At 51.2% G+C, this 25,918-nt stretch overlaps 13 protein-coding genes across 13 annotated transcripts; 6 read left to right on the forward strand and 7 right to left on the reverse strand.

The window, feature by feature from the left end:
• Positions 1-50: 50 nt before the first annotated feature.
• Positions 51-1,074, reverse strand: BJX68DRAFT_246326 (uncharacterized protein). The gene is made up of 4 exons (XM_071041630.1): positions 919-1,074; positions 508-868; positions 345-409; positions 51-278 (listed from the first exon to the last, which is right to left on the reverse strand). Exons 1-4 carry the CDS (start codon positions 1,021-1,023, stop codon positions 183-185), a joined length of 627 nt encoding a protein of 208 aa, XP_070894177.1. The 5' UTR covers positions 1,024-1,074; the 3' UTR covers positions 51-182.
• An 81-nt stretch (positions 1,075-1,155) lies between these two features.
• BJX68DRAFT_246328 (3-ketoacyl-coA thiolase peroxisomal A precursor) lies at positions 1,156-3,205 on the forward strand. Its single transcript, XM_071041631.1, has 3 exons — positions 1,156-1,772; positions 1,834-2,278; positions 2,332-3,205. Exons 1-3 carry the CDS (start codon positions 1,763-1,765, stop codon positions 3,128-3,130), a joined length of 1,254 nt encoding a protein of 417 aa, XP_070894178.1. The 5' UTR covers positions 1,156-1,762; the 3' UTR covers positions 3,131-3,205.
• BJX68DRAFT_246332 (RraA family protein) lies at positions 3,206-4,474 on the reverse strand. The gene is made up of 4 exons (XM_071041632.1): positions 4,116-4,474; positions 3,995-4,067; positions 3,514-3,944; positions 3,206-3,432 (listed from the first exon to the last, which is right to left on the reverse strand). The coding sequence occupies exons 1-4, from the start codon at positions 4,287-4,289 to the stop codon at positions 3,256-3,258; spliced, it is 855 nt and encodes a 284-aa protein (XP_070894179.1). The 5' UTR covers positions 4,290-4,474; the 3' UTR covers positions 3,206-3,255.
• BJX68DRAFT_184115 (arylamine N-acetyltransferase family protein) lies at positions 4,447-5,761 on the reverse strand. Its single transcript, XM_071037258.1, has 3 exons — positions 5,198-5,761; positions 5,097-5,142; positions 4,447-5,052 (listed from the first exon to the last, which is right to left on the reverse strand). The coding sequence occupies exons 1-3, from the start codon at positions 5,620-5,622 to the stop codon at positions 4,546-4,548; spliced, it is 978 nt and encodes a 325-aa protein (XP_070894180.1). The 5' UTR covers positions 5,623-5,761; the 3' UTR covers positions 4,447-4,545.
• Positions 5,762-6,247: 486 nt separating this feature from the next.
• BJX68DRAFT_271486 (hexadecenal dehydrogenase) lies at positions 6,248-7,953 on the forward strand (the record flags this gene model as incomplete). Its single annotated transcript, XM_071046949.1, has 4 exons — positions 6,248-6,393; positions 6,450-6,680; positions 6,735-7,534; positions 7,586-7,953. 4 exons carry the CDS (start codon positions 6,248-6,250, stop codon positions 7,951-7,953), a joined length of 1,545 nt encoding a protein of 514 aa, XP_070894181.1.
• A 228-nt stretch (positions 7,954-8,181) lies between these two features.
• On the reverse strand, positions 8,182-12,604 carry BJX68DRAFT_184139 (putative SNF2 family helicase/ATPase). The gene is made up of 5 exons (XM_071037259.1): positions 12,408-12,604; positions 12,283-12,309; positions 12,075-12,218; positions 9,047-12,010; positions 8,182-8,985 (listed from the first exon to the last, which is right to left on the reverse strand). Exons 1-5 carry the CDS (start codon positions 12,516-12,518, stop codon positions 8,884-8,886), a joined length of 3,348 nt encoding a protein of 1,115 aa, XP_070894182.1. The 5' UTR covers positions 12,519-12,604; the 3' UTR covers positions 8,182-8,883.
• Positions 12,605-12,960: 356 nt separating this feature from the next.
• BJX68DRAFT_246341 (uncharacterized protein) lies at positions 12,961-14,280 on the forward strand. The gene has a single exon (XM_071041634.1). It carries the CDS (start codon positions 13,262-13,264, stop codon positions 14,054-14,056), a length of 795 nt encoding a protein of 264 aa, XP_070894183.1. The 5' UTR covers positions 12,961-13,261; the 3' UTR covers positions 14,057-14,280.
• On the reverse strand, positions 14,281-14,923 carry BJX68DRAFT_246342 (uncharacterized protein). The gene is made up of 2 exons (XM_071041635.1): positions 14,667-14,923; positions 14,281-14,567 (listed from the first exon to the last, which is right to left on the reverse strand). Exons 1-2 carry the CDS (start codon positions 14,770-14,772, stop codon positions 14,386-14,388), a joined length of 288 nt encoding a protein of 95 aa, XP_070894184.1. The 5' UTR covers positions 14,773-14,923; the 3' UTR covers positions 14,281-14,385.
• Positions 14,924-14,979: 56 nt separating this feature from the next.
• BJX68DRAFT_258373 (putative AP-3 adaptor complex subunit mu) lies at positions 14,980-17,000 on the forward strand (the record flags this gene model as incomplete). Its single annotated transcript, XM_071043521.1, has 3 exons — positions 14,980-15,023; positions 15,079-15,498; positions 15,560-17,000. 3 exons carry the CDS (start codon positions 14,980-14,982, stop codon positions 16,998-17,000), a joined length of 1,905 nt encoding a protein of 634 aa, XP_070894185.1.
• A 586-nt stretch (positions 17,001-17,586) lies between these two features.
• Positions 17,587-18,432, reverse strand: BJX68DRAFT_184253 (NADH dehydrogenase [ubiquinone] 1 alpha subcomplex subunit 1). Its single transcript, XM_071037260.1, has 4 exons — positions 18,219-18,432; positions 17,946-18,042; positions 17,711-17,805; positions 17,587-17,643 (listed from the first exon to the last, which is right to left on the reverse strand). Exons 1-4 carry the CDS (start codon positions 18,264-18,266, stop codon positions 17,623-17,625), a joined length of 261 nt encoding a protein of 86 aa, XP_070894186.1. The 5' UTR covers positions 18,267-18,432; the 3' UTR covers positions 17,587-17,622.
• Positions 18,433-19,007: 575 nt separating this feature from the next.
• BJX68DRAFT_258374 (putative histone acetyltransferase) lies at positions 19,008-22,438 on the forward strand (the record flags this gene model as incomplete). The annotated part of the gene is made up of 4 exons (XM_071043522.1): positions 19,008-19,486; positions 19,543-19,622; positions 19,697-19,744; positions 19,797-22,438. 4 exons carry the CDS (start codon positions 19,008-19,010, stop codon positions 22,436-22,438), a joined length of 3,249 nt encoding a protein of 1,082 aa, XP_070894187.1.
• A 254-nt stretch (positions 22,439-22,692) lies between these two features.
• BJX68DRAFT_184308 (deubiquitinase OTU2) lies at positions 22,693-24,146 on the reverse strand. The gene has a single exon (XM_071037261.1). It carries the CDS (start codon positions 23,948-23,950, stop codon positions 22,946-22,948), a length of 1,005 nt encoding a protein of 334 aa, XP_070894188.1. The 5' UTR covers positions 23,951-24,146; the 3' UTR covers positions 22,693-22,945.
• A 140-nt stretch (positions 24,147-24,286) lies between these two features.
• Positions 24,287-25,575, forward strand: BJX68DRAFT_246350 (short chain dehydrogenase/reductase family). Its single transcript, XM_071041636.1, has 4 exons — positions 24,287-24,457; positions 24,525-24,759; positions 24,836-25,139; positions 25,195-25,575. The coding sequence occupies exons 1-4, from the start codon at positions 24,428-24,430 to the stop codon at positions 25,412-25,414; spliced, it is 789 nt and encodes a 262-aa protein (XP_070894189.1). The 5' UTR covers positions 24,287-24,427; the 3' UTR covers positions 25,415-25,575.
• Positions 25,576-25,918: the final 343 nt, after the last annotated feature.

Consider the following 25,918-nt stretch of genomic DNA (forward strand, 5'->3'; position numbering starts at 1 on the left):
CCCCATGTGTATATGTCTAGTCGACCCTTTTAGATCACTATGCACCCTGCTTGACTCTTGCATCGAGTCTGGTATGTTTAAATGTAGTTTGTTGACATAATGTACATAATATACAGTATATACGAGGGGATTCATCTCATCGCCGCTAAATGCGCAGAGCACAATCTCCTCCCTTTCTAAGATCAATCCTTAACTGAACCGTCAGGACGCCTCATCGAAGCCGGAGACGGAGGCGCCGAGAAAGCATCCTTGACAGAGCCGAAAATATATGTGCGGAACTACAAGACAGATTAGCCAATAGACCACGCAATGAAATAGAACACAATGGGAACTTGGTAACCTACCTCCTCGATAGGAGTCGCCCCCCTCTCATCCCACTCCATGAACAGTAGCGCGTATATGATGACAACTGCACAACACGAAAAAATAGGTCAGTCAGTCAAGTTCCCTTCTCACACAAACAACAACGCAAGCCAACAAAGAAAGAAAACTCCGGAAGAAACATACACGCAATCGCACCCCCCTGCGCCAACTTGGTCGCCTTGGTCCACTTCGGCCGCGCATACTTGAGCGCCGCGCGCCGGCGGTATTTGCGCTCGAGCCGGAACTGGTGTTTTGGGCTGAGCTTTGTCATGTCCGGTGGCCAGGTGCGTTTTGGCTTGTAAGGGCTGTAGTAGACTTCTTCGGAGGAGGAGGGGGGTTCTTCTGGGAATTCATGCGAGGGTTGTGATTGTTGTTGTTCGGCGGGATCTGCGGGTTCCGTGCGGGCAGGGGTAGGTTGCGTTGTGAGGCGGAAAGGGGAGTTTGATGTTGAGGAGTTGCGGAGGGGTGTCTGAGAGGAAATGGCATGTATTGAGAAGAGGGGGCTCTATGGTTGAATTAGTGGCCTGTGAGACACTAGTGGGAGAGGAAGAGTACAGTTCGAGCTTGGAGTTGTTGGAATCTGCTAGCTGTGGTCGGAAGACAGGACGGAATAGATCTGGCTGGCGAGGCAGCACAGAGAAGTTGGCGTATTCTGCGCATTGCGTTTGGTGGAGTGATATTGCGGAGAGGACTGTCAACTTGATGCTTCGGAGAGACGAGATGAAGATGAAGATTCAAGGCCAGATGCAGTTAGCGCACTCTTATTAAGTTTATGCAATATTTGATTATAATTATGTACATGACTAATTATGTATGCATAATCCTAGTGCCGAAGCATCACGGCAGTCGGTCTGCATCTCAACTTCTCAATAATACATCGCTCTTGAGTCTTTACGACTCAGACTTGAGGCAAAATGCTGTTCAGGACCATCATGTAAAACGGTTCCGAGGATGATATATCGGAGAGCGCGCTCCGAGAGAACTCTTAAACGATAATATCACCGACACTCGGCCTCGCCAGGCCAAGTGATGTCAGGAGAACAAGTCCCGAGTTTCGACAGCGACCACGACACCGAAGAGAAATCAATCATCCGATAGGCTCAGCTGGCCCAGAACACCCATTTTCACATGAATCCCTCGTTCTAGATGAGATCTCGTGACTTTGGCGTCAGGAACAACGATAATCCATGTGCCTCGGCACTTTCACAAGTTGGATACATAATCGACTGGGGTGAGACCCAGGGACCACAGCTGGCATCTTGTCTTGCTTGTCGGTTATAAATTGACGTTTCCTGCATTTCGGTTACTTTGTCTTCGCATCTTCATCTTCTTGTAACCTCTTTGCTCACCCCTTCCATCCTAATCTCCCTCCTCTTCTTCGATATCCGTTGACGTCATTATGTCCGGTGGTAAGCGTTTCCTCATCTTTTGGAACTGCAAAGTGTACGAGTGGGATCTGACTTTCCGCAGCTCAACAACGTTTGATCCAGGTGGCTCACCACATCGGGTCCAAGAAGGGCCCCTCCGTCATTACCGAAAAGAACCCCGACGATGTTGTCGTAACTTGCGCCCTCCGCAGCGCCCTCACAAAGGGTGGAAAGGGAGGTTTCAAGGACACCGCGGCCGCCGATATCTTGGCTGGTGTCTTCAAGGGCCTGATCGACCGCAGCGGTATTGATCCCAACCTCGTTGAAGATATCTCGGTTGGAACTGTCCTTGCCCCTGGTGGCGGTGCCACGGAGTTCCGTGCTGCTGCTCTGGTGGCGGGCTTCCCAGAGTCCACCGCCGTCAAGGGTCTGAACCGCCAATGCTCTAGTGGTCTGCAGGCGGTTGTGGATATTGCCAATGCTATCAAGTCGGGTATGATTGACGTCGGTATTGGTGCGGGTGTTGAGAGTATGACTTCTCAATATGGGTGAGTTCTTCGCGTACCTTGTGCGGCAAGTATACGCTAACCTGAATATACAGCCCCGGCGCTGTCACCGAGTTCTCCGATCTCCTCGAGAACCACGAGGAAGCTGCCAACTGCAAGGTCCCCATGGGTGTTCTCTCTGAGAACATGGCCAAGGACCGCGGCATTAGCCGCGCTGCCCAAGACGCGTTCGCCGCCAACTCATATCAAAAGGCCGTCAAGGCTCAAAAGGCCGGTCTCTTCAACGAGGAGATCCTCCCTCTGGATGTCAAGTGGACCGACCCTAAGACCAACGAGGAGAAGACCATCACTGTCAAGGCCGACGACGGCATCCGTGACGGCATCACCGCCGAGTCTCTCGGAAAGATCCGCCCTGCTTTTGCCAAGGACGGCTCCATCCACGCCGGTAACGCCTCCCAGATCTCTGATGGCGCCGCCGCCGTCCTGCTGATGAAGCGTTCCACTGCCGAGCGGCTGGGCCAGAAGATCATTGGCAAGTTTGTGTCTGCTAGCGTTGTCGGTGTCAAGCCCCTGCTCATGGGTATCGGCCCCTGGAAGGCCATCCCCGTTGCCCTTGAGAAGGCCGGCATCACCAAGGACGACGTCGACATCTACGAGATCAACGAGGCTTTCGCTTCCCAGTGCGTCTGGTGCATCAACGAACTCGGCCTGCCAGAGGAGAAGATTAACCCCAAGGGCGGCGCCATTGCTTTTGGCCACCCGCTCGGGTGCACCGGTGCCCGACAGATCAGCACACTCTTCACGGAGCTGAAGCGCACCAACAAGAAGATCGGTGTCACCAGTATGTGTGTGGGTACCGGCATGGGTATGGCCGCAGTCTGGGTTGCCGAGTAAAGTAAAATAAAATGAGCTGGTAGCATTAGATTCCCCGTTATGTTTTCTTTCTTTTTTTTTGTCATGCAGCGATATTAAGTGTATATTGAGGGTATTCAAATGTATTGTAGATTTCATTGCGCAAATCAAATCTTGGTTCGGAACTGCTGGAACGCATCAAATGCACTTGATCCTTTCTCAACCGCCGCCTTGACCTTGTCGTCCATGTCAACAAGCTTCGGCATAATCTCCAGGACCTGATCGAGTAGGTCCCGCGGTATAGCCACGACGCCCTCGAGCGGATCACAAAAGATGATATCTCCCTTCACAAACATTAGCCATAGCGCCCTCCCATCTTCCCATTCAGAAAGTCAAGCAGAGGCAGAAAGAAAGCGAAAACATACCGGCTCAACTCCAACGCCCCCAACCTCAACCCTAACCTCCCTAAGCCCCGCCTTTGCCTCAGCCCCCGTTCCAACCGTCGACGTCCCCCTCGCCCAAACGGGCAAACTACAACCCTGTATTTCCGAGAGATCACGGATCCTGCCATTGACGACAACGCCCCGGATACCCAGGTACTTCATGCGCACGGCCATGATGCCGCCGACGACGGCGCAGTGCTGGCCGGCCGGTTGCTCAATCACGACGATTGTGTTGGGGACGGTGTTGTCGACCCAGTGCGTTCCTGGTGGGAAGGCGGTCGATGCAGGGGGTTGGTTTTGGTCGGGTGTGAGGGAGTGGGAGGGGGAGTCTTTGGGGATGAACTTTATGGTTGAGGCGGGCGCGATGATTTTGGGTGTGGTGGTGTTTCGGCCCAGGGTTGGAGAGAAGGGAGCTTTGGTTTCTGATGAGTATTCATAGTGTAGAGGTGGGAGGAGAGCACACTTAGGTCAGCTAAATACCCTGCCCTTGGGGCTCCGGAGCCTGGTTTCTGGAGTTTGAGGAGGGCATCGGATACCTGATTCAGAATCAGTCACGGTCCGGCTCTCTTGAGCGGTATACATACATCGCAAGCAGAATAGCTCTGCAAAGCATCAAGTTTCTCTTGCAGAGAGGTCGACATGGCGCGTGGTGCGGGGAGGTTGGAGGGGAATCTGGGGGAAGTCCTTGGAGTATATCGGGAAACAATGACGGGACGGGTAAGAGGTAGGAGCCACGAGATGAGACGGGCCGGTTCCATAGGATGTTCGATTGTTGAAAGCTTCCTTGGAGACAATGGGACGGGATGGCGAGATGCGGTGGTTTCGTATACTCCGTGAGCTCCGATAGCGCGGATAGCCGAGGATCGGACGGCTTCGAGTCGACCACCCCTGACATCATTTATTCCGTATGACCTTAATCATACCAATTATCGCATTGTAGGTGTGTATCCATCGATGTATATTACAGAGTTATATACACTATATACTAATCTCAGTTCATGGAGTACGTATTGACTACCGCATGGCAGAACCAAGCCCATTAATCCCCGCAATCTCATGATCTACAAGGCGCATGCCGAACCACTTCTCTAGAGCCCTCACTCTGTCTGTTTCGCTTTCTAGCGTGTCCACGGTCTCTGTTTCCCCATGAACCCTCCTCTTCACCTCCTTTCCAGCAAGGATATAGAGACCCTTAAGCCCTTGTCCTGCGTCATCGAGTATAAGCTGGACACAGACAAGCATCTGCGTAAACCAACTACTCGGCAGCTGATAGGTTTGGTAGTTCATCATTGCAAAGTCCTGAGGCAGGAACTCGACCTCGGAAAATGCGTAGATCGGGATCCATACGCTGTCTGAGCTGAACCGAATCTGGTAGATCCAGAACTTTTGGGTTTGGTCAACGAGCTCGGGAAGTGAGTCTTTAATCAATCGCATTTCTGATGGTGCGATGTTGATGGAAACTGTGTTTTCTTCTAGCGGTAGGGGCCTGGTTGGGACATTGTTTCCGAAGCCCACGTCGACCTGTGATGTTAATTGGAGTTGCGAAATATGCATGAGGCTCTTACCATATATCTACGCTGATCGATGGTGACAATCAGCACCATGTGAGATCTGAATATGTTGATTAGCAACAACGAGCGATAGCTGAAGGCAGGAGACGACATACAGAGAGCTATAGCGAACATCGGCACCGAGGACCTTCGGATTCGCTGGTGTCTTGGACACTCTTCCTGCATTTGGGAAAACCTGATAGCCTACTGATCGGAGGATACCATAGAGCAGGTTGGTGTTTTCCATGCAGTATCCATCCAGGCGACGAACGACCAGTTTTTCAAAGACGGCGGACGGGTGGGTGGAGATGGTATGATGCTGCGAATAATGGATTGCTGAGTTCCCCCATGGAATTGAGCCTAGATGTCGGCGTTGAAGCTCTGAGAGCGCAGCTAGAGCATCTTCATCGATTGAGTGCTTGAGCTTCTCGAGGCGAGGGTGTTGCGTTCCTGTGCCTGTTCCTGAGCCTAAGGCGGAGTCTGCGTACCTGATGCGCCTCAGGTAGGCTTCAACCTGATCTGGAGTGTAAATGGACGTCATTTTCAGTTATATGATGGTAATAATCAGGAGGGATCTAAGGTCAGCCGCAAGTACGCTCCATTAATAACGGGGGCACGCCTAAAGAAGCCACGTTAGGTATATTTTTCTTGATACGAGGCCTAGAACCAAACATCAGTCATCAATCAGTCATCCACGCCATCCCTTATTATTAATTCGTCGCGATGCCCCCGAGAAAGGAGGAGGAGAAGTTGTTGATGGCCTTTGGATGACATGCGTCGCCGATATGCAAGGTCTTCACGCCAACAATAACGAAACCTTTCAGTGTTCTGGAAAAATATTCCCCAGAAATCGACATGTGCGCCACCGACAAAACGAGCAGTGCTTGCGAGCGCAAAGCTCCCCTAGCCAATCAGAGCCTGATTTTCTGTGCATAAGATGCTTATTCCCCGGATGCCGACTAGTGGTTGACCCTCTCTGCAAAGCCGCGGTTGAAACAACTGAGGGGCCTGAAGCTCCATTGTGCATGTGCTGAGGCAATAAATTCGCTGGTAAGCTGCTCAGCTTCTGGTTTCATCTTTCTTCGCCAGATCTGTCTCTACCTCACTAAACACTTTCTTGAATTAGCCAACGTCTCCGCGCCGGTTCCCCTTCGCGTCTCCTCACCATGGGCGCATCCGACATTCCCGAGCTTCAATACACCCCTATTGAGGAGATTCAGGAAAGCGTCGCTCGCGTCAAGCGGACCTTCCTCGAGCACAAGACCCGCGATGTTGAGTTTAGACTGATCCAGCTCCGCAAGCTCTACTGGGCGTAAGTCTCCGCATCCCCTGTGGTGGTGTCATGCACTGACCCTTTCTTTTACACAGTATCAAAGACCATGAGCAACAAATCGTCGAAGCCCTCCAGAGCGATCTAAGGAAGCCACGTTTTGAAACTGAGGTTGGGGAGTCTATCTGGTTGGAGAACGACATTGTCTTCATCACCCGAAATCTGCACAAATGGGTCAAGGATGAGAAGGCCGATGATATCGATCTCACATTCAAGTTTATGAACCCCAAGATCCGCAAGGATCCTCTGGGAACGGTGTTGGTGATTGGGTGCGATATGCTCTTCAGTATTTCTCTGGCGACTTCATGCTAATAGGTTGGAAGTGCCTTCAATTTCCCCTTCCAGTTGACCCTCGGTCCTGTGCTCGGCGCCATCGCTGCAGGAAACACCGTGGTTATTAAGCCCAGCGAAAATGCCCCCAAGAGTGCTGTCGTCATGCAGCGAATCATTGAGGCTGCGCTTGACCCCTCATGTTACAAGGTCATTCAAGGAGGCGTCCCTGAGACTCAGGCCCTGCTTGCGGAGCGATGGGATAAAATCTTCTTCACGGGTGGTGCTACCGTCGGTCGCATCATTGCAAAGGCAGCTGCTCCCCATTTGACTCCTGTTGTACTCGAGCTGGGCGGTATCAACCCGGCCATCATCACCAAGTCTGCAAACCCCAGGCTTGTCGCCCGAAGACTGCTCTGGGGAAAGCTTATGAACGCAGGTCAGGTCTGCACTTCTCAGAACTACCTCTTGGTCGACAGGACCCTCGTGCCCGCTGTTGTTGAGGAGTTCAAGAAGGCATACAAGGAGTTCTATCCCCGTGGAGCCAAGGCCTCGCCGGATTACTCTCGCCTTGTCAACGAGGGTGCTTTCCGTCGTCTCAAGGGCATGATTGATAACTCCAAGGGCAAGATCCTTATGGGTGGTACCATGGACGAGAAGGATCTCTTCATCGAGCCCACTCTCATTCAGGTTGATTCTCCCGACGACTCCTTGCTTGTGCAAGAAAGCTTCGGTCCTCTCATCCCCATCCTCCCCGTTGACAACCTCGACGAGGCTGTTAACATTGCCAACGGCATCCAGAGCACACCCCTGGGTATCTACCCGTTCGGCTCAAAAGCCGACACTGACAAAAGTAAGCGCACCCCTCTCCATGCTCCTAACCACCCAGGGCTAACCAACGTAGTTCTCTCCATGACCCGCTCCGGCGGAGTCTCCGTCAACGACGCCGCGCTTCACATCCCCACACTCCCCTTCGGCGGCGTCGGCGAAAGTGGCTACGGTGCCTACCGTGGACGCTCCAGCTTCGACGTGTTCGTGCACCGTCGTCCGATCACATCTAGCCCAGGCTGGCTCGAATCTCTCCTGGCTATTCGATACCCGCCTTATGCCGGAAAGCTGGCCAAGTTCAAGTCGGCTAGCACGCTCGTCCCGGACTTCGACCGCTCCGGCCAGAAGGTTCGCCTCGGCTGGATACGCTTTGTTCTCACGCTGGGCGGAGGATCAGCTAAGGCTGGTGCTGCCCGCGCTACTGTTATCGCTGCTGGTGAGTAAACGGACTTTCTGTACCTTTCCTCCAGCTTCTTCTTCTCCTCTTCGATCTTTCCCCTTTACTATGTTGTATATGATTGTAATCTCTACGACACCTATACCCAAATACCCCTTGATTCATTGTTGACAATACTTTTGATACGTAATTCCTAATCTTGTTTCTCTTTTTTCTTTTTACTTTCTCTAATACACGCTTTTTTCTTCCATCAATTCATGAATAACTACTCATCTGTCTCTCATTTTCAGTCGCATATCTCATCATGAAGATCCTCGAACGACGAAGCTCGAAGCTCTAGGATATGAATTTGGATGAATGATCTTCGCTGTAACTTCTACTTAATTTCCATCTCACCTCCATTGGATTTTTTTTGGTGAAATATTTATTACTATGTCGCTACTTTCTCTGAGAACATCTATACCTTACCACAACTTGTACACGGTTCAACCCATATTATTAAGCTTCGTCCTCAAGTAGATCACTAGATTTGGAAAAACCATATCTATTGCTTTTCATTATACCGAATAACCATTGCCACGGTCCATCAACCCTCACCTACGACAAATCGAGGTAACCGTACAAGTGCAGGTGAATCTCAAAAAAGGATACCTAATCAATAGAACTAACCAGCGGCATCTATGCCAACGCCGAACCCGATACAGAATACCTAGTCCTAAAGTGCGAAAAAAGAGTAAACGTAGACAACAGGGGGAAAAGATAGAAAAAGTGAAAAGAGAAAAAGAAAATATAAAAGTGACTAGATAGATTCCCCTGACCAAGCAAGCAAACAGAGACAACCACCGTCCAGCGCGCTCTTTCTACAAATCCGAGACGATAATCTTTGCCAAAATCACATACAATGGTACAACATATGGTGGCGTAGTTCGGTTAGGTTAGGCGAGGTAAGTAATTAGGTATTTCCATGTAATTCAGAATCACTTCTTGCGGGATCTCGACTTGGGAGGGTTGGTGGATGAGGCTCGGGAGGTGGACGCGGAGTTTGCTTTGCTGCCCTTAACGGCTTTGACTTGTTTGTTCTGTTGTTTGTTAGTGATAGCTGTTTCTTTAAAGGTGTGGAAGCAACCATGTGAAGCTTACCACTGCACCACCCTTGGCTCTCTTCTTCGCCGGGGCTTCGTCTTCATTATCGAGTTCGTCATCATCCCGGTCCCGGCCACGGCCCTTGCCGCTCTCTCCGTTAGCCTTGCCCTCCGGCTCGAACTCCTTCGCAACGGTATTGAGCAGTGTCGTGCAGCGGCGACCGATCTCTACAGGCGTACGGCTAAGGAAGAACCAGTCGAATCTGAAGAGTGGAGATTCGCGAATTTCATCACGGATCTTCTCATAGAGACCTTCGCCGTCGACGCCGTATCGGTCGAGCATGACGAGCAGGAAGCGGTCCTCCTCCTCGGTGTAGACTTTCTTGTTCGTGGTGGACACGGTGTAATTTATCTTAAGTTGCTGCAGAGGCACCCGGTACATCTCCATCTTCTTCCGGAGCATCTTGCGTTGGTGACCCATCTTGCGGAGCTTCTCCTCGCCCATGTCGATAACCTTGAGGTACTTAGGGTAATCCTGGATTTCAGTGTATCGCTTCCAGAAGACCTCTGCGTACTCTTCGATCTCTTCAGGCTGTTTGCTATCGACCTCAGTTGCGATGCCCTCGTAATCTGTGCGGCCAAATTTGGCGGATCCGTTGATGAATTGCTGGAAATCGCGACGGTTCCAGTGTGAGAAGCCCTCCTCGGACATTCTTGTCTTTTCGATCACCTCCTGCTCCGTCAAAGGCACGGCGTTGTCAATTTCCTGCTGCTCTAGGTCACGCTCGGCTTCACGCTCGCTGAGTTCTTCATCGGGTCCTTCCTGAAGGGGAACCTTGTAGCCAATTTCCTTGTGGAAATAAGCTGTCTCCTTCTCCTGCAGTTCCTGAAGACCGGGAGGGAAGAACTGCCAGTCATGGATGACAATCTGCTTTGGTGCTCGGGGCACCTTGGGTTTAGGGTCGGCGGTTCGTCCACCAGTTGCGAGAGCTTGACGGTAGTACTTGTCAATTGAATAGAACTGTTCCTTTCTCTCACGCTTTGCGGGATTGATCCAGTTGATTCCGATGTCTTTCTTCTTGTCCGCAAAGTCCTTGCCGTTCCACTCATAGGCGCTTTCGGAATTGAATTTCTGCAGATCGTCGATACCCAGTTTCTCGTATTTCTTGTTCAACTCTGCCGTCCTCTCCTCACCCTTGGCCAGGATCGCCTCGAAGTCGGTATCCGTAATTGCTTTGCCTTCAGCAAGTGTACCGGTGGCACCCTTGTTCTGGAAAATTTCGTTGGCACCGTGCTGAATCATACCAAGCAGCTCGTCCTTGGACGCGGCATTCTTGCTTTGCTGCTGAGCGCGGCCCTGTTGAATAACGAGCTGATCCAACCGTAACTTTTGGGCGGCACGCTCCAACACTCTTTCTTCAATAGCCGACTCGGTGATAAACCTGTAAACAACTACCTGCTTGGTTTGGCCGATACGGTGGGCACGGTCCATAGCTTGCAGATCAGCCTGAGGGTTCCAGTCACTGTCGTAGAGAACGACGATGTCTGCAGTCGTCAAGTTGATACCCAGACCTCCCGCTCTTGTGGTCAGAAGGAAGATGAACTTATCCGATCCAGGTTTGTTGTAATCGTCGATGGCGGCAATTCGGTCCTCGTGAGCTGTCGTTCCGTCGATACGGCAATACTTGTATTCTCTGAACACGCAGTAGTCCTCCAGAATGTCAAGTACACGACTCATTTGAGAGAAGATCAATACTCTACTCCCTTGTTGCCGCATGCGATTGAGCAGTCTGTCCAGAATAACCATCTTGCCAGCGTTGTCTACAAGGTGTTCGTCGGTTGTGTATGGAGGTCCAGGTTCCGCTCCCTCAAAAAGGTAGGGATGGTTGCAGCACTTGCGCAGCTGCATAACAATATTCAGCAGGCGGGTTTTGGATTCGCGCTTCCCGGCGGCTCCATTGACAGCATCGATATCCTTTTCCAGAATTTTTTGGTACCATTTCACCTGCATCTGTGACATGGGAACATATAGGTTGACTTCCTTTTTGGGCAATAAACTCTTTTCCACGTCGCTCTTCACACGACGAAGCAGGAAGGGCCGTAGGACGCGATGCAACTGTTGCACAACGGTGTCCTGGTCGGCATCCTGGTTATTAAACCACTGGTCAAAGGCCTCGGAGTCACCAAAGACGTCCGGCAGCAAAAAATTGAGCAAGGCCCAAAGTTCGTGCAGGTTGTTTTGAAGCGGGGTGCCGGTAATCAAAAGCCGGTTCCGAGATTTGAAGACTCGGATGATCTGGGCAAGAGAAGACTCCTCGTTCTTGATTCGATGAGCTTCGTCAATAATAATGTACTCCCATGCGAACTTCTTCAAATGCGACTTCTCTCGGAGAACCATCTCATAGCTGGTGATGCAGACGTCGAACTTTTCGTCAAGAAGTCTCTCATTGATCAACCTGTGCCGCTCCTCCTTGTCACCCTGTAGGACAAGTACATTGACCTCGGGCGTCCATTTGTGGAACTCGCGTTTCCAGTTGTCCAACGTGGATTTTGGTACAGCGACAAGGTGAGGACCAGTGATATTGCAGACGTGTCGGAGGTGTCCTAAGAAGGAGATCGTCTGTAGGGTTTTGCCGAGACCCATCTCATCCGCCAAGATTCCCGAAATTCCATTCTCATGCAAGGAAACCAGCCAGTTTAATCCAGCAACTTGGTAGTCGCGCATTTCGCCCTGAATGAACGGCGGCGATTCACGGAAAATTGTGCCAGTATGGCTGCCTCTCCTCTCATCGTTCAATAATTCAGCGTCTTCCTCCTGTTCTGTTCGTCGCCGCCGATCACCGCTGGCGCCCCCTGTTCGCGATGAACCTTTGCGCTTAGGCTTCGAGTCTCCCTCGCCATTTTGCCGGTCTATTTCAGCCATGATCTCCTGGATGCGGGGGTCGGGGTTTGTTTGGATGAAATGACGAAAAAGATCGGTGAGGCCGAGTAGGTAGCGGAATCTTCGAATAGAGTCATCTTCCTGTAGAGCACATACGCGTAAGAACATGATCGCCTTAGTTCAATGGGACATGTTTGTATCAAACCTTGTTCTCATTCAAAGAGCCGTGCTTCTTGCCTAGCACATTCTTTCTCATGTTATTTGCTTCGGACTTCCGTCTCCGCCCATCCATTGGGATTGCATCGCCTGCAATACTGCTCGCAGTGGTATTAGGATTTGTATCCGAGTCCTGGAAGGAGTGGTATTAGTGACGCAGCGCAACGCAGCGAGTGTGGCAGTCACAGGTGAGTTACCGTGTAATCCGGAGTGTCCTGATATTGCTTGAACAGATTAGCAATGGCTGTCTTATGAGAGCACGAGAATAAACTGGCAGTACGCGATTCTCGCGGCATTGTGGGGGTAAGTTTCTCAGACATACGGTCATTTTCGCGTCGATAGGATCCACGGGTAATAGCTCTTCGTGTGCATCAGTCATGGGAGTATCTGCCTGAGACGGTGGGTCTGAATTTGGGACAGCTGCAGGCGCCATAACAGTCGACTGCGCAATATGCGCCAGTATCAGGCTTATGCTTCAAAGTCAAGGCCGGGATATCGCACGAATCCTCCAATCGAAGCTGAAATCGAACTATGTAGTTCGCTATTGCAATAGTGAGCTATGTGCGGATAGTGTGTTTAGGGAATTGGGCGTCTGAGAAGTAAAGGTCAAATAAGGAGATGTAACACCAGGCACCGTCTAGTCCGAACAAACATGAATGATGACGATGAAGGAAGTTGGATGAAAGAACATAGGACGAGAGTCGCGCCGAGATGGCAAATAATGGAAATTCGCTGGAGAGCGCAGCCACGACGCGCGTTGATTGGAGAAGAGAGGCGCGCTGTCCAGGCTTAGTGGCTTAGATCAGAGCTGAGTCATTATGCGGAAGACAAGTTTCCCCGCGGTGGGTCACGTTACCATGACAAAGGCCGTAGCAGAAAGAACTGGAACGCTGCAATAACCAGCACCATCTTCCTTCTGTCACTTTTTATAGCCTTCTTGTGGGACTTCTTTGTTTGCTTGGATTGCCTTCTAGTTGGCCTTTGTTACAAGTCCTTGATTTCTGATTTTGAGGTGTTTCCGTCTCTTGAGGTTCTTGAAAGCACACCTCAAATCACCCCTCTCTTTCTGGGATTCGGTACCGAGAAATCAAGATCGAAGCGGAAAAAATATCGCCTCAAAAACAAACGAAGAGCCGAACTAGGAACACAGCTGCTCCGCCAGCAGCCAAAATCAAGATGGACTCGATGAAGTCTCTCAACACCTCACTACCAAGCTCGACTCCCCGTACTCAGCCCCCTGAGCAGCTGCTACAGCAATTCAAAACCGCTGCGCTCTCAGTCACCAACCTCTACAAGAATGCCGTGTACGCGGAGTCGCAGGCCAGGCAGGCAGGCTACCAGGAGGCCATTGAAGACTTGCTGCATTTCCTCGACAGGGAGAACCTTGGTCTAACTGATGGCGAAGGTTGGCGGGTTCGGCAATGGGCTACGGAGCGAAGTGACGGCATCAGCCATACGAGCGATGATGACGAGACGGAAAGGAGAACTCGCAGTGCTACTCCAGCCGTGCCACGCAAAGAGACCTCGGAGCAAGAAACTTCCCGACAAACGCTCAAGTCCACCTCACCCCAGCGAGAGGAACAGGCTTCCACACAGCAACAACCGCCGTCAATGCCTGCCACCCAACAACCCTCCGAGATTACCGTTCACGACCGACCTCCCGTTTTTACCTTCTCTGCCGGGCCTACATTCCCCCAAGCTCAAGAACAAGACATGGACATGCATAATTCGGACTCATCCCCATCCCCTCAGAGTGACGCACCCGTCAGTGTCTCAGTTCTGTCCCGAAATCCCCGCCAGCAGAACCGTCACGGCAACCTGTCCCGTCCAAGCCCTCGAACCTCGACACGCGACTCTCCGGTAGGAATTGGCTCGAAACGAAAAAACCAATTCCCAGACTTCTTCGACCTCTCCGGAATGGGGAATAACCGGGATATGTTTGGAGGTGGCAAACGCGGCCGTTTCGCCTAGAGACGGTCTTTACCTTTGGACGAACTTCGATATGCCATAGTCACGCAGCGGTTATCATCTCGATTCTGGGAGCATATAGTAGGAGTACTGTGGTCATTTGATTATTTCTTATTGCTTCTCTCTCGCGGAAACCTCTTGTATCTTTCTTCTGGTCTTCTTGGATCATCCGCATTACTTTCATAGAGTTTATCCGACATGATGATACCCGAAGAACATCTGGCCTAAAAGAAGCCTGATTTCGTTACATTGTACATATTCATAAACACACGATTATCTCAACAAGATTATGCTGAAAGGCCATGCCATATTGCCAACGCCCTGCCCGTATATCAGTTGAATGCTCGCCAAACACCCATGCCAACTAGAGCCGCAGAAATCGTAGCAATCCCGAGTCGGCGAGATCCCATTTTGTATTTTGTTGCGCTTCGCATGATCGTCTCTTCTTGCTTTCGTAGATTAGCCATACCGGTATGGTAGCTGTACGCGCCGAGGCCGATAAATGCGGCAGAGCCTAGCAAGATGGTCATTATTAAGCTTGCGAAAATCGGAAAATGTACGCAATGAAGTTTATAATAGCCAGGAGTAGTAGCTAGTCTGGTCACTGACTTACCCATGACTTTGCAGGACAAACAGTCCTCATATGAGTCTTTTGCCAGAAGGCGCTTCGCCTCTTGGGACTCGGCGTCCCATTCGGTGCTTTGTGAAGGAAGTGCCATGGATCCAGGAGAAATGACAAGGTGTGATTATGGGACAGGATCTATGTACATAGATGATGCACACGACCCCAAAATAAATAAAGGCGGCTATCGGCGGCAGAACCAGCGATGAGTTCATTTGATCAAGTCCGTAATGTTGAAGATCGACCGTCGCTGGAGTCTGGATTAAACCATTCTTTGAGGCTCGAGCTTGGAAGCGTCGACACCATGAGCGGCGAGATCGATGCTCTGTATATCTACGACGAGCAAAAGTGGGTGGTGTCTTGTCTTCATGCGCCTTCTCTCTCTAACTCTCCGGTTATCTAGCCAGCCTCTTGTCGAGCAGGTCTATCGCTCTCGTCCGCCCTCCGCGGCATCCATCCGGCCCCTCTATTTCGCCCATCCGGCCCCGCGGCCGTCGCTGATTTATTTCCCCAATACATCGCCACCGGTCACGGTGTTTTCTATCGTCCAGTCGAATCTGCACTTCCTAGCTCTCTCCGAAACTGATACAGAGCCCCTCCTCGTGCTCGAGTTCCTGCACCGCGTCGTCGATATACTGGAAGAGTTCGTTGGGGCGCCGTTATTATCCACTAAGGTTCAAGCAAATTACGATGTCGTTGCTCAGTTGCTCCATGAGATGTGCGATGCTGGCATTGTGTGCAATACCGAGCTGAATGCTCTCCAAGAGGTGGTGGAGATGCCGGGGTGGATGGGCAAGCTATTAGGCAATGTTGGTTTGGCTGGGTAAGCATTTCGCTATGGCCTCTTAAGCTGTCTAGGTGCTAACATGGTGTCATTTGTATAGGTCATCGACGCCAGTTTTAGGGCAACCCTCGGCGCTCAAAAGGCAGTCGTTAACATCGTCCAGCGCAGCCCAAGGGCCTGCTATCCCGTGGAGGCGGCCCAATGTCCGCCATACATCCAACGAACTCTACGTTGATATCGTAGAATCTCTTACAGTCACAATGGCTCCATCTGGGCGTCTACTCTCAGCTCTGGTGTCGGGCACAGTGGCCTTTACGGCCAAAGTATCCGGTGTTCCAGATCTACTGCTCTCCCTCACGGCGCCAGGTGGGCAACATGCGGTAGCGCGCAAGATGGAATTACCGGTATTTCATCCATGCGTTCGACTGGCAAGGTGGCGAGAACGCCCAGGTGAATTGAGCTTTGTTCCTCCAGACGGAAGATTCATCCTTGCAGGGTACGAGGTTGACCTGCTCCCACTGGACCCTGGTCTTGACGAACCGCCAAGTCATATGGAGAAGCTTTTCCTGCCAACTATCGTCGATATTCGGAAATCCCTCGGACCTGCTGGTGCCGATTTCGAGGTCCGACTGACACTCAATACAAACTTTCCGGGGCAACCTGTGGGAAGCCGAGCGGGCACTGGTCGAGGTGGTTCTGGGTCCTCGACGCCATCATTTCTGGGTGGCGGCAACAGTGGTAACTCTGCACCGGTACTCGAGGATGTGGTCGTGACAGTTCCTATCCCCCAATCAGTGCGGAATGTCACAGACATGAAAGCCAGTCGGGGAGAGGCTCTTTTCACGCCCGGAAGGGGCGTGCTGGAATGGAGAGTCCCAACCAAAGATGCAGGAACCGTGTCCGGAACGGCTACTCTTCGATGTACGGTGATGGGACATTCTTCTGGCGACCTCGATGATGACGAAGCGGATGACCCAGAAGCCGATGCGCAAGCTACTCTACTCCAAGGCTACTACGATGACTCTGCCGCTGTCTCCTATCAGCAAAACGCCGAACCTGAACTTATGAAGCAAAAACCAAAGAAGAAAAAGAAGAAGGTCAAGAAGGTTAAAAAATCCACCTCATCCCGCCGTTCCGCTACCATAACATCTCCCCCTGGGACAGACGTGAATCTCGACGAAACACAATTACCCACCTCAGATTTAAATCCCGCCCAGCTACTTGAACCCTCTACCTCCCAGCCACCGTCACATCCGCAAACACCATCTCTCACACCACCTCCAAAACAACAGCCACAAGATTCACCCTTCTCAATCTTCCATACCGCGCCACGCAAGACCAAAACCCAAATCAACGCCAGTCTTATGCCAAACTCTGCATCCGTCTCATTCTCAGTACGGGGCTGGCTTCCCTCTGGCATTAAAGTGGAGAGCCTAAACATCGACCAGCGCAGAAGTCGTGGGCTCGGAGAAGGGGTTAAACCATATAAGGGAGTTAAATATCTATGTGTTAGTCGACAGGGCATAGAAAGGAGATGTTAGAGGTTTGGTTGCATTTACATGGATCTAATTTTGTTGTTCTACGACATATTGGTTGATGTCTGTGACGACTATCCTTGGATCTTAGCGGAAAGTTCTCCAGCTTATACGGTGTACGATTGCTCATAGAGAAAAGGCCCGGACTAGCATTTGGATACCCACGTTTCTCCCGCATGACACGGATAAATGATACACAAAGCCCTGCTTGGGTTCGCTCTATCTAATCGTCACTAGCCCCCACCCCCAGCGTAAACTTGATGTTTCGGAGTCATTGCGCTGCAGGTGCTCTGACAGGACAAGCCTATCAGTGAAAGCCGTTTACTGGCAAATATGGATAACGCAAGAAAGGTGAGAGGGATACCGAAGAGACGTCATTGGTATTGCTGATATGATACAAACAGGATCTATAAGGACTTCCCCTAAAAGTGGGCATGCATACAACATGCCCGCCCAGCGCAATGCCCGGAAGATTCACGGTATCAGAGCGGTCAGGCGTTTTAGGTCCAGGATTCTGGAGAGAGCGGATCTTCATATCCTGTCGCGAAAGACGTAAATGTCGGTCAAGCACAGATCCGAGATGTGGGCGAAACGTGGGCGAAAAGTGAAACAAAGATGAGGCATAAATCTAATAGAGGCGTTTTTCGACCTATGGCAGCTGTCAGTTATGTGGAGAGAAGAAAGGATAGCCGTATAGTCATGGTAGAGGAGCTCACCTTCCATGGGTTAGACAGCTCGAATCCCTTTGGCGCCTCCACATTTGTCGATTGACCTCGGAGAGATCCTGTGAGTCTGAGGTCGCGCTCCATCACTTTTCACGTTGATGTCAGTTATTGGGCGGTGATGGAGAAGTTTGGATGCAATAAGCTGCTACTTAGCGATCGTAGTCACGTACTTTGCTATACATTAGTTAGCTTCGGCTCACAATAGCGGAATAAAACCAAGGAGGGCTTACTCTATCCCAAAGATCCCTGTTCCACCGGGCCTTCTTTCCATCATTCGCAAGGTATTTCACTCCCCATAGACCGACACCGGTCACGCCGAACATCTACATGTAGTGATGTCAGAACTGGTCCTCAAATACCCATTGGCCATCCAAGACGATATATCAGAGTGAGAAAGGAGCCGATTGGATCTCTAATAGCTCCCTATCCAGCGTTTCCAAGTTGCGGCATGATATCCAAGCTCCATGATATTCATCGATCGGCCGGGGAAAAGACGTACAGTAACAACGATCCCGTAAGGGAGCAGGGCTTCGAACGGGACACCCATGGCGAATTAGTGAATGGATCAATGAGGGCAAAAGTGACAAGATATGACGACTAAGTCAATCAAGAGTGACGGATATGAGAAGTAAGTCGATGCCGACGGGTAGGGAGCGGGCGAGCAATGCGGGCAATGTCGTCGTGAAGCCGGAGCGAGTAATGTGCTTTCACCCTTCGTGACTCGGGACCCAGTGTCTGGCGGATGGCCCGAAACAGCTTAGCTCTGTCGCGGGCGGTCCAGCCGGCTGAGTCAGCAGTCTCCCCATCCAACCTCACAGGCAGGAGAAGGGGGCAAAGGAGGTCGTCGCCGAGCGCTCTGGTTCTTGAAAGAAAGCCCATCGGACGAGTTTCACGCTGCTGATTTACGCGTCTACTTGCTCCCTGCTTACAAGCGGCTGATCCCCTTGTCTAAGAGGTACGTTTCCGGTCATCTTGTAACGCGTTGCGTCCCATTGTCCGCATCTCGTCAAATCCGGGCATCACTGATGGTCATTGTCCTAGCTGTACCGGGATCAAATATCGGAATCACCTGTTGATTCGCGAAATAATTGGTGCCTGGGAATTTCGGATACTCGGTGTCCAAGGCCGCTCGTTCATGTCCCCGATACCCGTTCCATGCGGCTCCCGATGAATGACGTCTCAAATATCGGGCCCGCCATCTGTTTTCTCTTCAAGACGAAATCCACCGACTGTTAAATAGCTTTGAGAGCTATCATCATTCAAACTGGCGACCGCGTTGACCTACACCATGCCGGCAAGCGTGCCGGCGGCCGCCGAGGAGTCCAAACTGAAGCCGCGCGCGGAAAACATTGACAGTGATCAGGATGCAGAGGGAGAGGAAACCGACTTGTATCAAATGGACCAGCAGCTTCAGGACGCTGTGCATCGCGCATACACAGGCGAAGTCGCAGGCGAGACGGGGTCTACAGAGTTCGACGAGGACTTGGATGCTGAGGGAGAGGAAGATCCCGACGTCATTCCGAATGGCGTGGTCGATGAAGCAGAACCTGTTGGTGCTGTGAAAATACCGGAAGGAGCTTCATCACCAAATAACGAGGACGACGCGGAGGCGGAAGATGACCCGGAGTTCAATGAGAACAGTGATAGTGAGCGGGAAGCGGAGAGTTCTTCGTCCAGCAGTCGCGACTCAGATGAGGAGTGGGAAGCGGAAAGCAATGGGCGTGCGGAGGTCGAAGGCGATCACAACACTGTCCGAGGGAACTGCATGTATGTTTATTTTATGTTTCGGTGTGCTGCGCAGAAGACTAACGGAATTGGAGTAGATTCTGCAACCAAGACGAAGATCATGACCCGAGCGAGGAGTACGAAGAGTATTTGAGCTGCGCTGTTTGCGGCGATCACTGTATGTTGATTCGCGGCCCTATAAAATCTAAGAACCCGAATTTTAGTGTTCATACTGACTCGGGAACCCGACAGCTCATCGGCAATGTGCCCGCGAAAACAATGCGCTTAGCGAAGCGGAAGGTATGATTATGCAACTTGACCTATCCATTGCCGTCTGTCTAATGTTCTATAGATGTTGCTCCTTGGAGATGTCCAACCTGTCATCAAGAGAATTTAGAGCCTGGCTCCAAAGAAGACACTTCGCCGCGAAGGAAAAGTGGCCCGAAGAATATGCGCAAGGAGCTTTTGCCAGCTCATAGCGGTACAGACGGCTCTAACTTCCACTCTATCTTTAATACCGTGACCGTCGATGATGATCTACTGAACAGCTCGCGATCACTCAGGAAGCGAAAGACACTATCTGCAGATGTAGAGGAAAACACCCCTGTTCTTCGCAAGCGACAAAGACAAACTCAAACTCCACAGCAACTTGAACAGTCTGATTCCCAAGATCAGGCCAAAGAAGATGCAGATTCTCTTTCTCCTGTGCGCACCCGTTCTCGGCGCACTACTACTACTACTACTCGGAAAGAAGAGCAAGATAACTGCCGCATTGTTTCCAAGCAGTTTGGGAAGCTGATTATGGCCTTCCGACTACACGAGTCCAAGCTCGCCAAGATCTTAAATTCGCGCAGTCGGTCCTCAATCAGGAATCGCAAGATTCCAAAACAACCTTCGGCAGTACAAGAACCGCAGACGCATTTCGCGCCAATAACGCCTGCGTCATATTTCCCTTCTCTCTATTCCTTCAGTGATCGTGAGCTGGAAGAGTCATCAAAATCAAAGCCTTACGGAGGTATCCTATCGGAATCAGACGCCGATACATCTAAGACTTTACCGACACATCTGGACCGCGAACGCTTCGAGATCGCACGACAGAAAGCCGAAGAAGTATGGCAGCAGCGCTTACTAGAGGCCGAGAGTGGGGTTGATACAGTGCACCACGCTTCACAGAAAGTTTCTGGGCCTCCGTCCCGAATCAAGTATATTAATTTTGGCGGTTTCGAGATTGAGACTTGGTATGCAGCTCCATATCCCGAGGAGTACAGCCGAAATCGAGTCCTTTACATTTGCGAATTTTGCCTGAAGTATATGAATTCCGATTACGTTGCATGGCGACACAAACTCAAATGTCCCGCCAAACATCCACCCGGCGACGAGATCTACCGCCACGGCTCCATCTCAATATTCGAAGTTGACGGACGGAAGAATCCGGTTTACTGCCAAAATCTATGCCTGCTCGCCAAACTCTTTTTGGGATCTAAGACGCTATATTACGACGTCGAGCCCTTCCTATTCTATGTCATGACTGAGTTCGACGATCTTGGTTGCCACTTTGTGGGTTATTTCAGTAAAGAGAAACGACCCAGTTCTGCAAATAACGTTTCTTGCATTCTTACTTTACCAATCCACCAACGGAAGGGTTATGGTAACCTTCTTATCGACTTCTCCTACCTACTCACACGCATTGAAGGGAAGACAGGTTCTCCGGAGAAGCCTCTGTCAGATATGGGCCTGGTGTCCTATCGGAATTATTGGCGGCTCATCTTGTCATATCATCTTCGGCACCAGAAAACCCCAATCAGCATTGCAGATCTCTCAGAGCGAACAGGCATGACGGCAGACGATGTCGTCTCCGGCCTAGAAGCTTTGCGCGCTCTAGTCAGAGATCCTGTGACGAGGACGTACGCTCTGCGTCTTGACTATACTTACTTCGAAGAATGCATTCGCAGCTGGGAAAGCAAGGGCTACGTTACACTTAATCCGGACGCATTGGTCTGGACGCCCTACATCATGGGCCGAAATAACCAGTCGCAGTTTGACCGCGCTCCAATACATACTGTTGCACCTCGCGAAGGGCTAGAGGATGAAGAAGGTGACGAAGGGAAGGAGGTAGCCGAAGAGCCTCTAAAGGAGCCAACGACCTCAAAGCAGATCGGTAACCCGCTGGCCAATGGAAAGGGTATCGCTGCAACCGGCGGGGTACCGCTTGAGCCTGCAGGGCCTCCTTCAACGGAGCTCTTATCCAAGGCAAATGGCGTGCGCCATCATGGCATGGTAGATACGTTGGATGCAACACCAGCCAAAGTTAGCGCGCAAGCGGAGGCGGACCGTGCCAGTACAATTCCCGCCTGGCGGTTCGAAGTCTACCCCCCAGTCCAAGCCCCAGTCTCCAAAAAGCGTGCTGGTCGCCCTTTTGGGAGCAAATCCTATCAGAGTAAAGTCATCACTCCTACTACCGCACGCACTAGCGGTCGCAATACTCCTCGGAAGGCAACCTCTTTATCGGCCGCTACGCCCACCGCGAACGAGACCAGCGTAAGACGGGGTCGAAGTGCGAAACTATTCGATTCCCCTTCGGTAGACTCGACTAGCGTCGCAACCAACGGATTGGAAGCTGATCAACTCGACCTTTCAGAAGAAGCAGGAGCAAACAGTGGAAGAGACACCGCTGCCCTCACTAACGGGCCGATAGAGCCCGACTTTCGAGACGCGGTCGAGACTCCAGCCGAGGATGAAGAGGCGCCCTTGACGAATGGTGCCATTGCACCTGAAGCTGCGACAGAGCAGCGAGGCCCAACTACTCCTTCAAAGGGGAAGGCTCCCGAGGGCAACGCCAAACTAACCCGCTCCGTGAGTCGAAAATCTGTGGTCGAGAAGATTGAAATGCTCATACCTGCGGAAGACGAAGGCGTTGAAATGAGCGAGGGCCACGGCGACATGGAAGGAAGTGAGGCCGATGCGGAGGGAGATATTGTTATGGAGGAGACATAATGCCATACACATATGGATGGGCAATGATTATGTTCCGGCGTACGTACGATACGGCATTGACGGGCGTTTCAACATCTTAATATGCTATGTTCTTATTCTGTTTTCTCTCGTCTCTGTTGTGTCAAGCAAGGAGTGGGCAGGAACCGGAGTTCTTGATATCAGGTTTTTTTTTGTCTAGGGTTCTCCTGCTTCTTTTCACTTGAACTTCTGGGTGGTTCATCTTAGACAGTCTGCTATTGCTGTGGAATAAGAGGGCCGAGTTTTGAAAAGGATTGCCCAACACTTTAATGTGCTATCAACATTTCCCGAGTTACTGGTATTCATTCAGTCGCGTCGGGCGATCCAGATTTCTCAAATGTGGATATATATCTTGACCGTCCTGGGTTGTCAGTACCATAACAATGTCACAGTATTCTCTCGGTCGACTATAAGTAGAAAATATCCTTTGTAGTGTATTCAGACACTATTTATTGACCGAGAGTCATGTGGCTTTTAGCTGCTCAGCAATCAAGCCCGTGTCGTTAGAGCGTTATAATGCTCCCCAAGCCCGTAGGTATGCCTGTAGTATGCCAGCCAAATTACTCTCTTCTTTCGCTCTTCCTCGTCTTCAATCTCATCTGCATCACCCGGTTCTATCTTTTCAATCCTCCCATCCCCTTGGATAACATTGATATTGACGCCATATGCCCTCGCGATAGCCTGCAGCTCCAACTGCCCTCCCCATTCCGCAGTTAACTTGATCTTTCTCGTATACTGCTCCAACGGCTCCTCCAGAAACGCCTCAAAGTCATCCTTATGTTCCGTGATGAAGTCCGCCGTCACCGCACGCACCGCCCTATACCCATCATGTCGAGGCGATGCAACCGTCTCCACTCGAGAGAGGGTCGTGGGTTGAAGCACAATCCTCCCAGGATCCGGTTTGAGCCCTAATCCCATTTCATCCAACTGGCATGCGACCGCAGAGAAGAGACAATGTCCGTCTGGGTTTATGTCCACCTCCTTCAGCTTCAATCGCTTGAATACCGCCTCCATCGCCTCCTTCTCGTTCCCACGGTGGTTTGTCAGCTTCGATGCTTCTTCCTCGGCCTGCGCAGCTTGCGCAGCTTGTTCTGCTGCGCGTCGGGCGAGACGGGCTTTTTGGCGGTTCGGTTTCTTGGTATGTGTAGGTGGCGTTGATGTTGGAGAGTTCGAGGTTGGTGACGTTGTGCTCGAAACAGAAGATTCTGTGGTCGTCGGTTCCCCATCTACCCTGTTCTTCGAAGCCTCTGTCACCCCGTTAGCTGCCTCGTCGTTAATGCTGAGATCCTCCAGTCCGTCAACGGGAAGCTCGCTCGGCTCGCCGTTTAATTCTGCAATCTCGGCATGGTGGCGGTCGGTGAGCTCGCGCTGGAGCCTGTCGCACTCATCATTGATCCCTCGGCGAGTTTTCTTGGTCGCGGATTTCTTTTTCTGTGTAATTCGTGCTTGCAAGTCTTTTTGCTCTTTTCGATGTCGAGCTTGGAGGTCTTCCATTTTATACTTCTGCTCGAGAGGGGCACGCGGGGTACAACAATACTAGAAAAGGGTGGATTTATTGAGGATTGGGGTAATCGGGCCGGGAACAATGTCGTGATATATCAGAAAAACAACGCTTACAGCACTAAAAATGTTTTGCAGCAGTAATTCTGAATATGAAGCTTTGAAGACAAGGCGATGTCTCATCCAAAACTTTCTGCCCCACGATCATCTGTATTCCCGAACAAGACTAGTGGATACTAGGACCACTTCTCCAAGTCGAGTCCCGGCACTGGTCGGACCAACGTTGTTCCTGGAATCATGAGCCTCGGTATCTTTCTTTCCCAGGCTCCATCTCGGCTGTCTCTGGGGATTATCGATCTTCGGGAGGCGAGGGGGCTGCTGACATCTGTATATAACTTTTGTTCACCATTTAATATATTCATTTGGGGTCAATCTTGTCTTTTTCCCATTCTCTCTAACAAATCATTCACTATGGATCTTCAGAGCCTATTCGACGTCAAGGTTCGTCCGCACACACTCACTCCGCATTGCATTGACTGATGTGCAACGTTGCTGACGGATCTGCTAGGGCAAAGTGGTGCTGGTCACTGGAGGAGCCAAAGGAATCGGTCGGATGATTTCTGAGGGATATGTGACAAATGGAGCTACCGTCTACATCTCGTCTCGGGATGCGAAGGCTTGCGAGAAAGCTGTCCAAGAGCTGAACGCGCTCGGCAAGGGCAAGGCGCACGCTATCCCGGCCGACTTTTACAAGGAAGAGGACATCAAGAAGCTTGCTGAGGAGCTTGCTAAGCGCGAAAGCAGTAAGTTGCTAGACCAATACATGGTTCGAATACGATCATGCTTTGCAGGAGACTAATCTTTCTCGCTCTCTCTTAGAGCTGCACGTCCTCGTTAACAATTCAGGATCAAACTGGGGCGCTCCCTACGATGAATACCCATCCTCTGCCTGGACTAGAGTCCTTACCCTGAATCTCCACCGTGTTTTCGACCTCACAAAGCTCGTCACACCCCTGCTCGAGAAGGCCGCGGAAACCAACAACCCAGCCCGCATCATTAACATCGGCAGTATCGATGGACTGAGGGTCCCCGCGCTGGAGACATTTGCATACAGTGCCAGCAAGGCCGGCTTGCATCATATGAGCCGGGTCCTTGCCAACCACCTTGGAAAGAGGAATATTACGTACGTGCTCCGGCCGCGGGAATCCGAACGACGAATTCAAGCTAATATGTTGCAGATCGAACACGCTCGCCTGCGGGCCGTTCGAGAGCAAGATGATGGCGGCGACGCTGGAATCATTTCGGGACCAGATCGAGTCCGGCGTGCCCCTTGGCCGTATCGGCACCCCTCAGGATGTTGCCGGTGCTTGCCTGTTTTTGAGTAGCCGAGCAGGCGCTTATGTGAACGGCGCGACCATCGCAGTCGATGGAGGCAGTGTTGTTGCTGCTAAGCTATAGGAAAGATTGGTAGTCTCGCGTGACTAGAGTGGAGGCGCGTGGAGAGTGACACAAGAGTTCTTGCATCGCCTGTTTCAGAAGGTGTAACCTTATACCTATTTTCAACCAATAAACGCCATTTTTATCCCCAATATCAACAACTAGCTGGTGCTATTTTCCGAGGCCCGACCGCAACTCCTTCTCTGTGCACGGTCCAGTAGTATACTTCTGAACGATCTTGCATATGCACATAGACGTCATGGCCTTGAGGAGCTCAACGACTGGGCCGGAGAGCATGTTGCTTTCCTGCATATAGTATAATCCGTCCGGCAAGGTTCCCCTCGGAGATACGCCAGGTGGCTGTACATGGGTCACTACCACGAGGGCGACAAACTAATCTAATTCGAAGCTTTGAACTGTATCTACTTGGCGTTTGACGTTCGACTGTAGATCGTCTAGCTTGCGGAGGGCTGAGCAGTGCCACACTACGCTGCTATCAGATTCGCATGACAGCGGAAGCCAGAA

Source organism: Aspergillus pseudodeflectus, assembly GCF_044049435.1.
Source record: "Aspergillus pseudodeflectus strain CBS 756.74 chromosome Unknown BJX68scaffold_63, whole genome shotgun sequence".
NCBI classification, from domain to species: Eukaryota; Fungi; Ascomycota; class Eurotiomycetes; order Eurotiales; family Aspergillaceae; genus Aspergillus; species Aspergillus pseudodeflectus.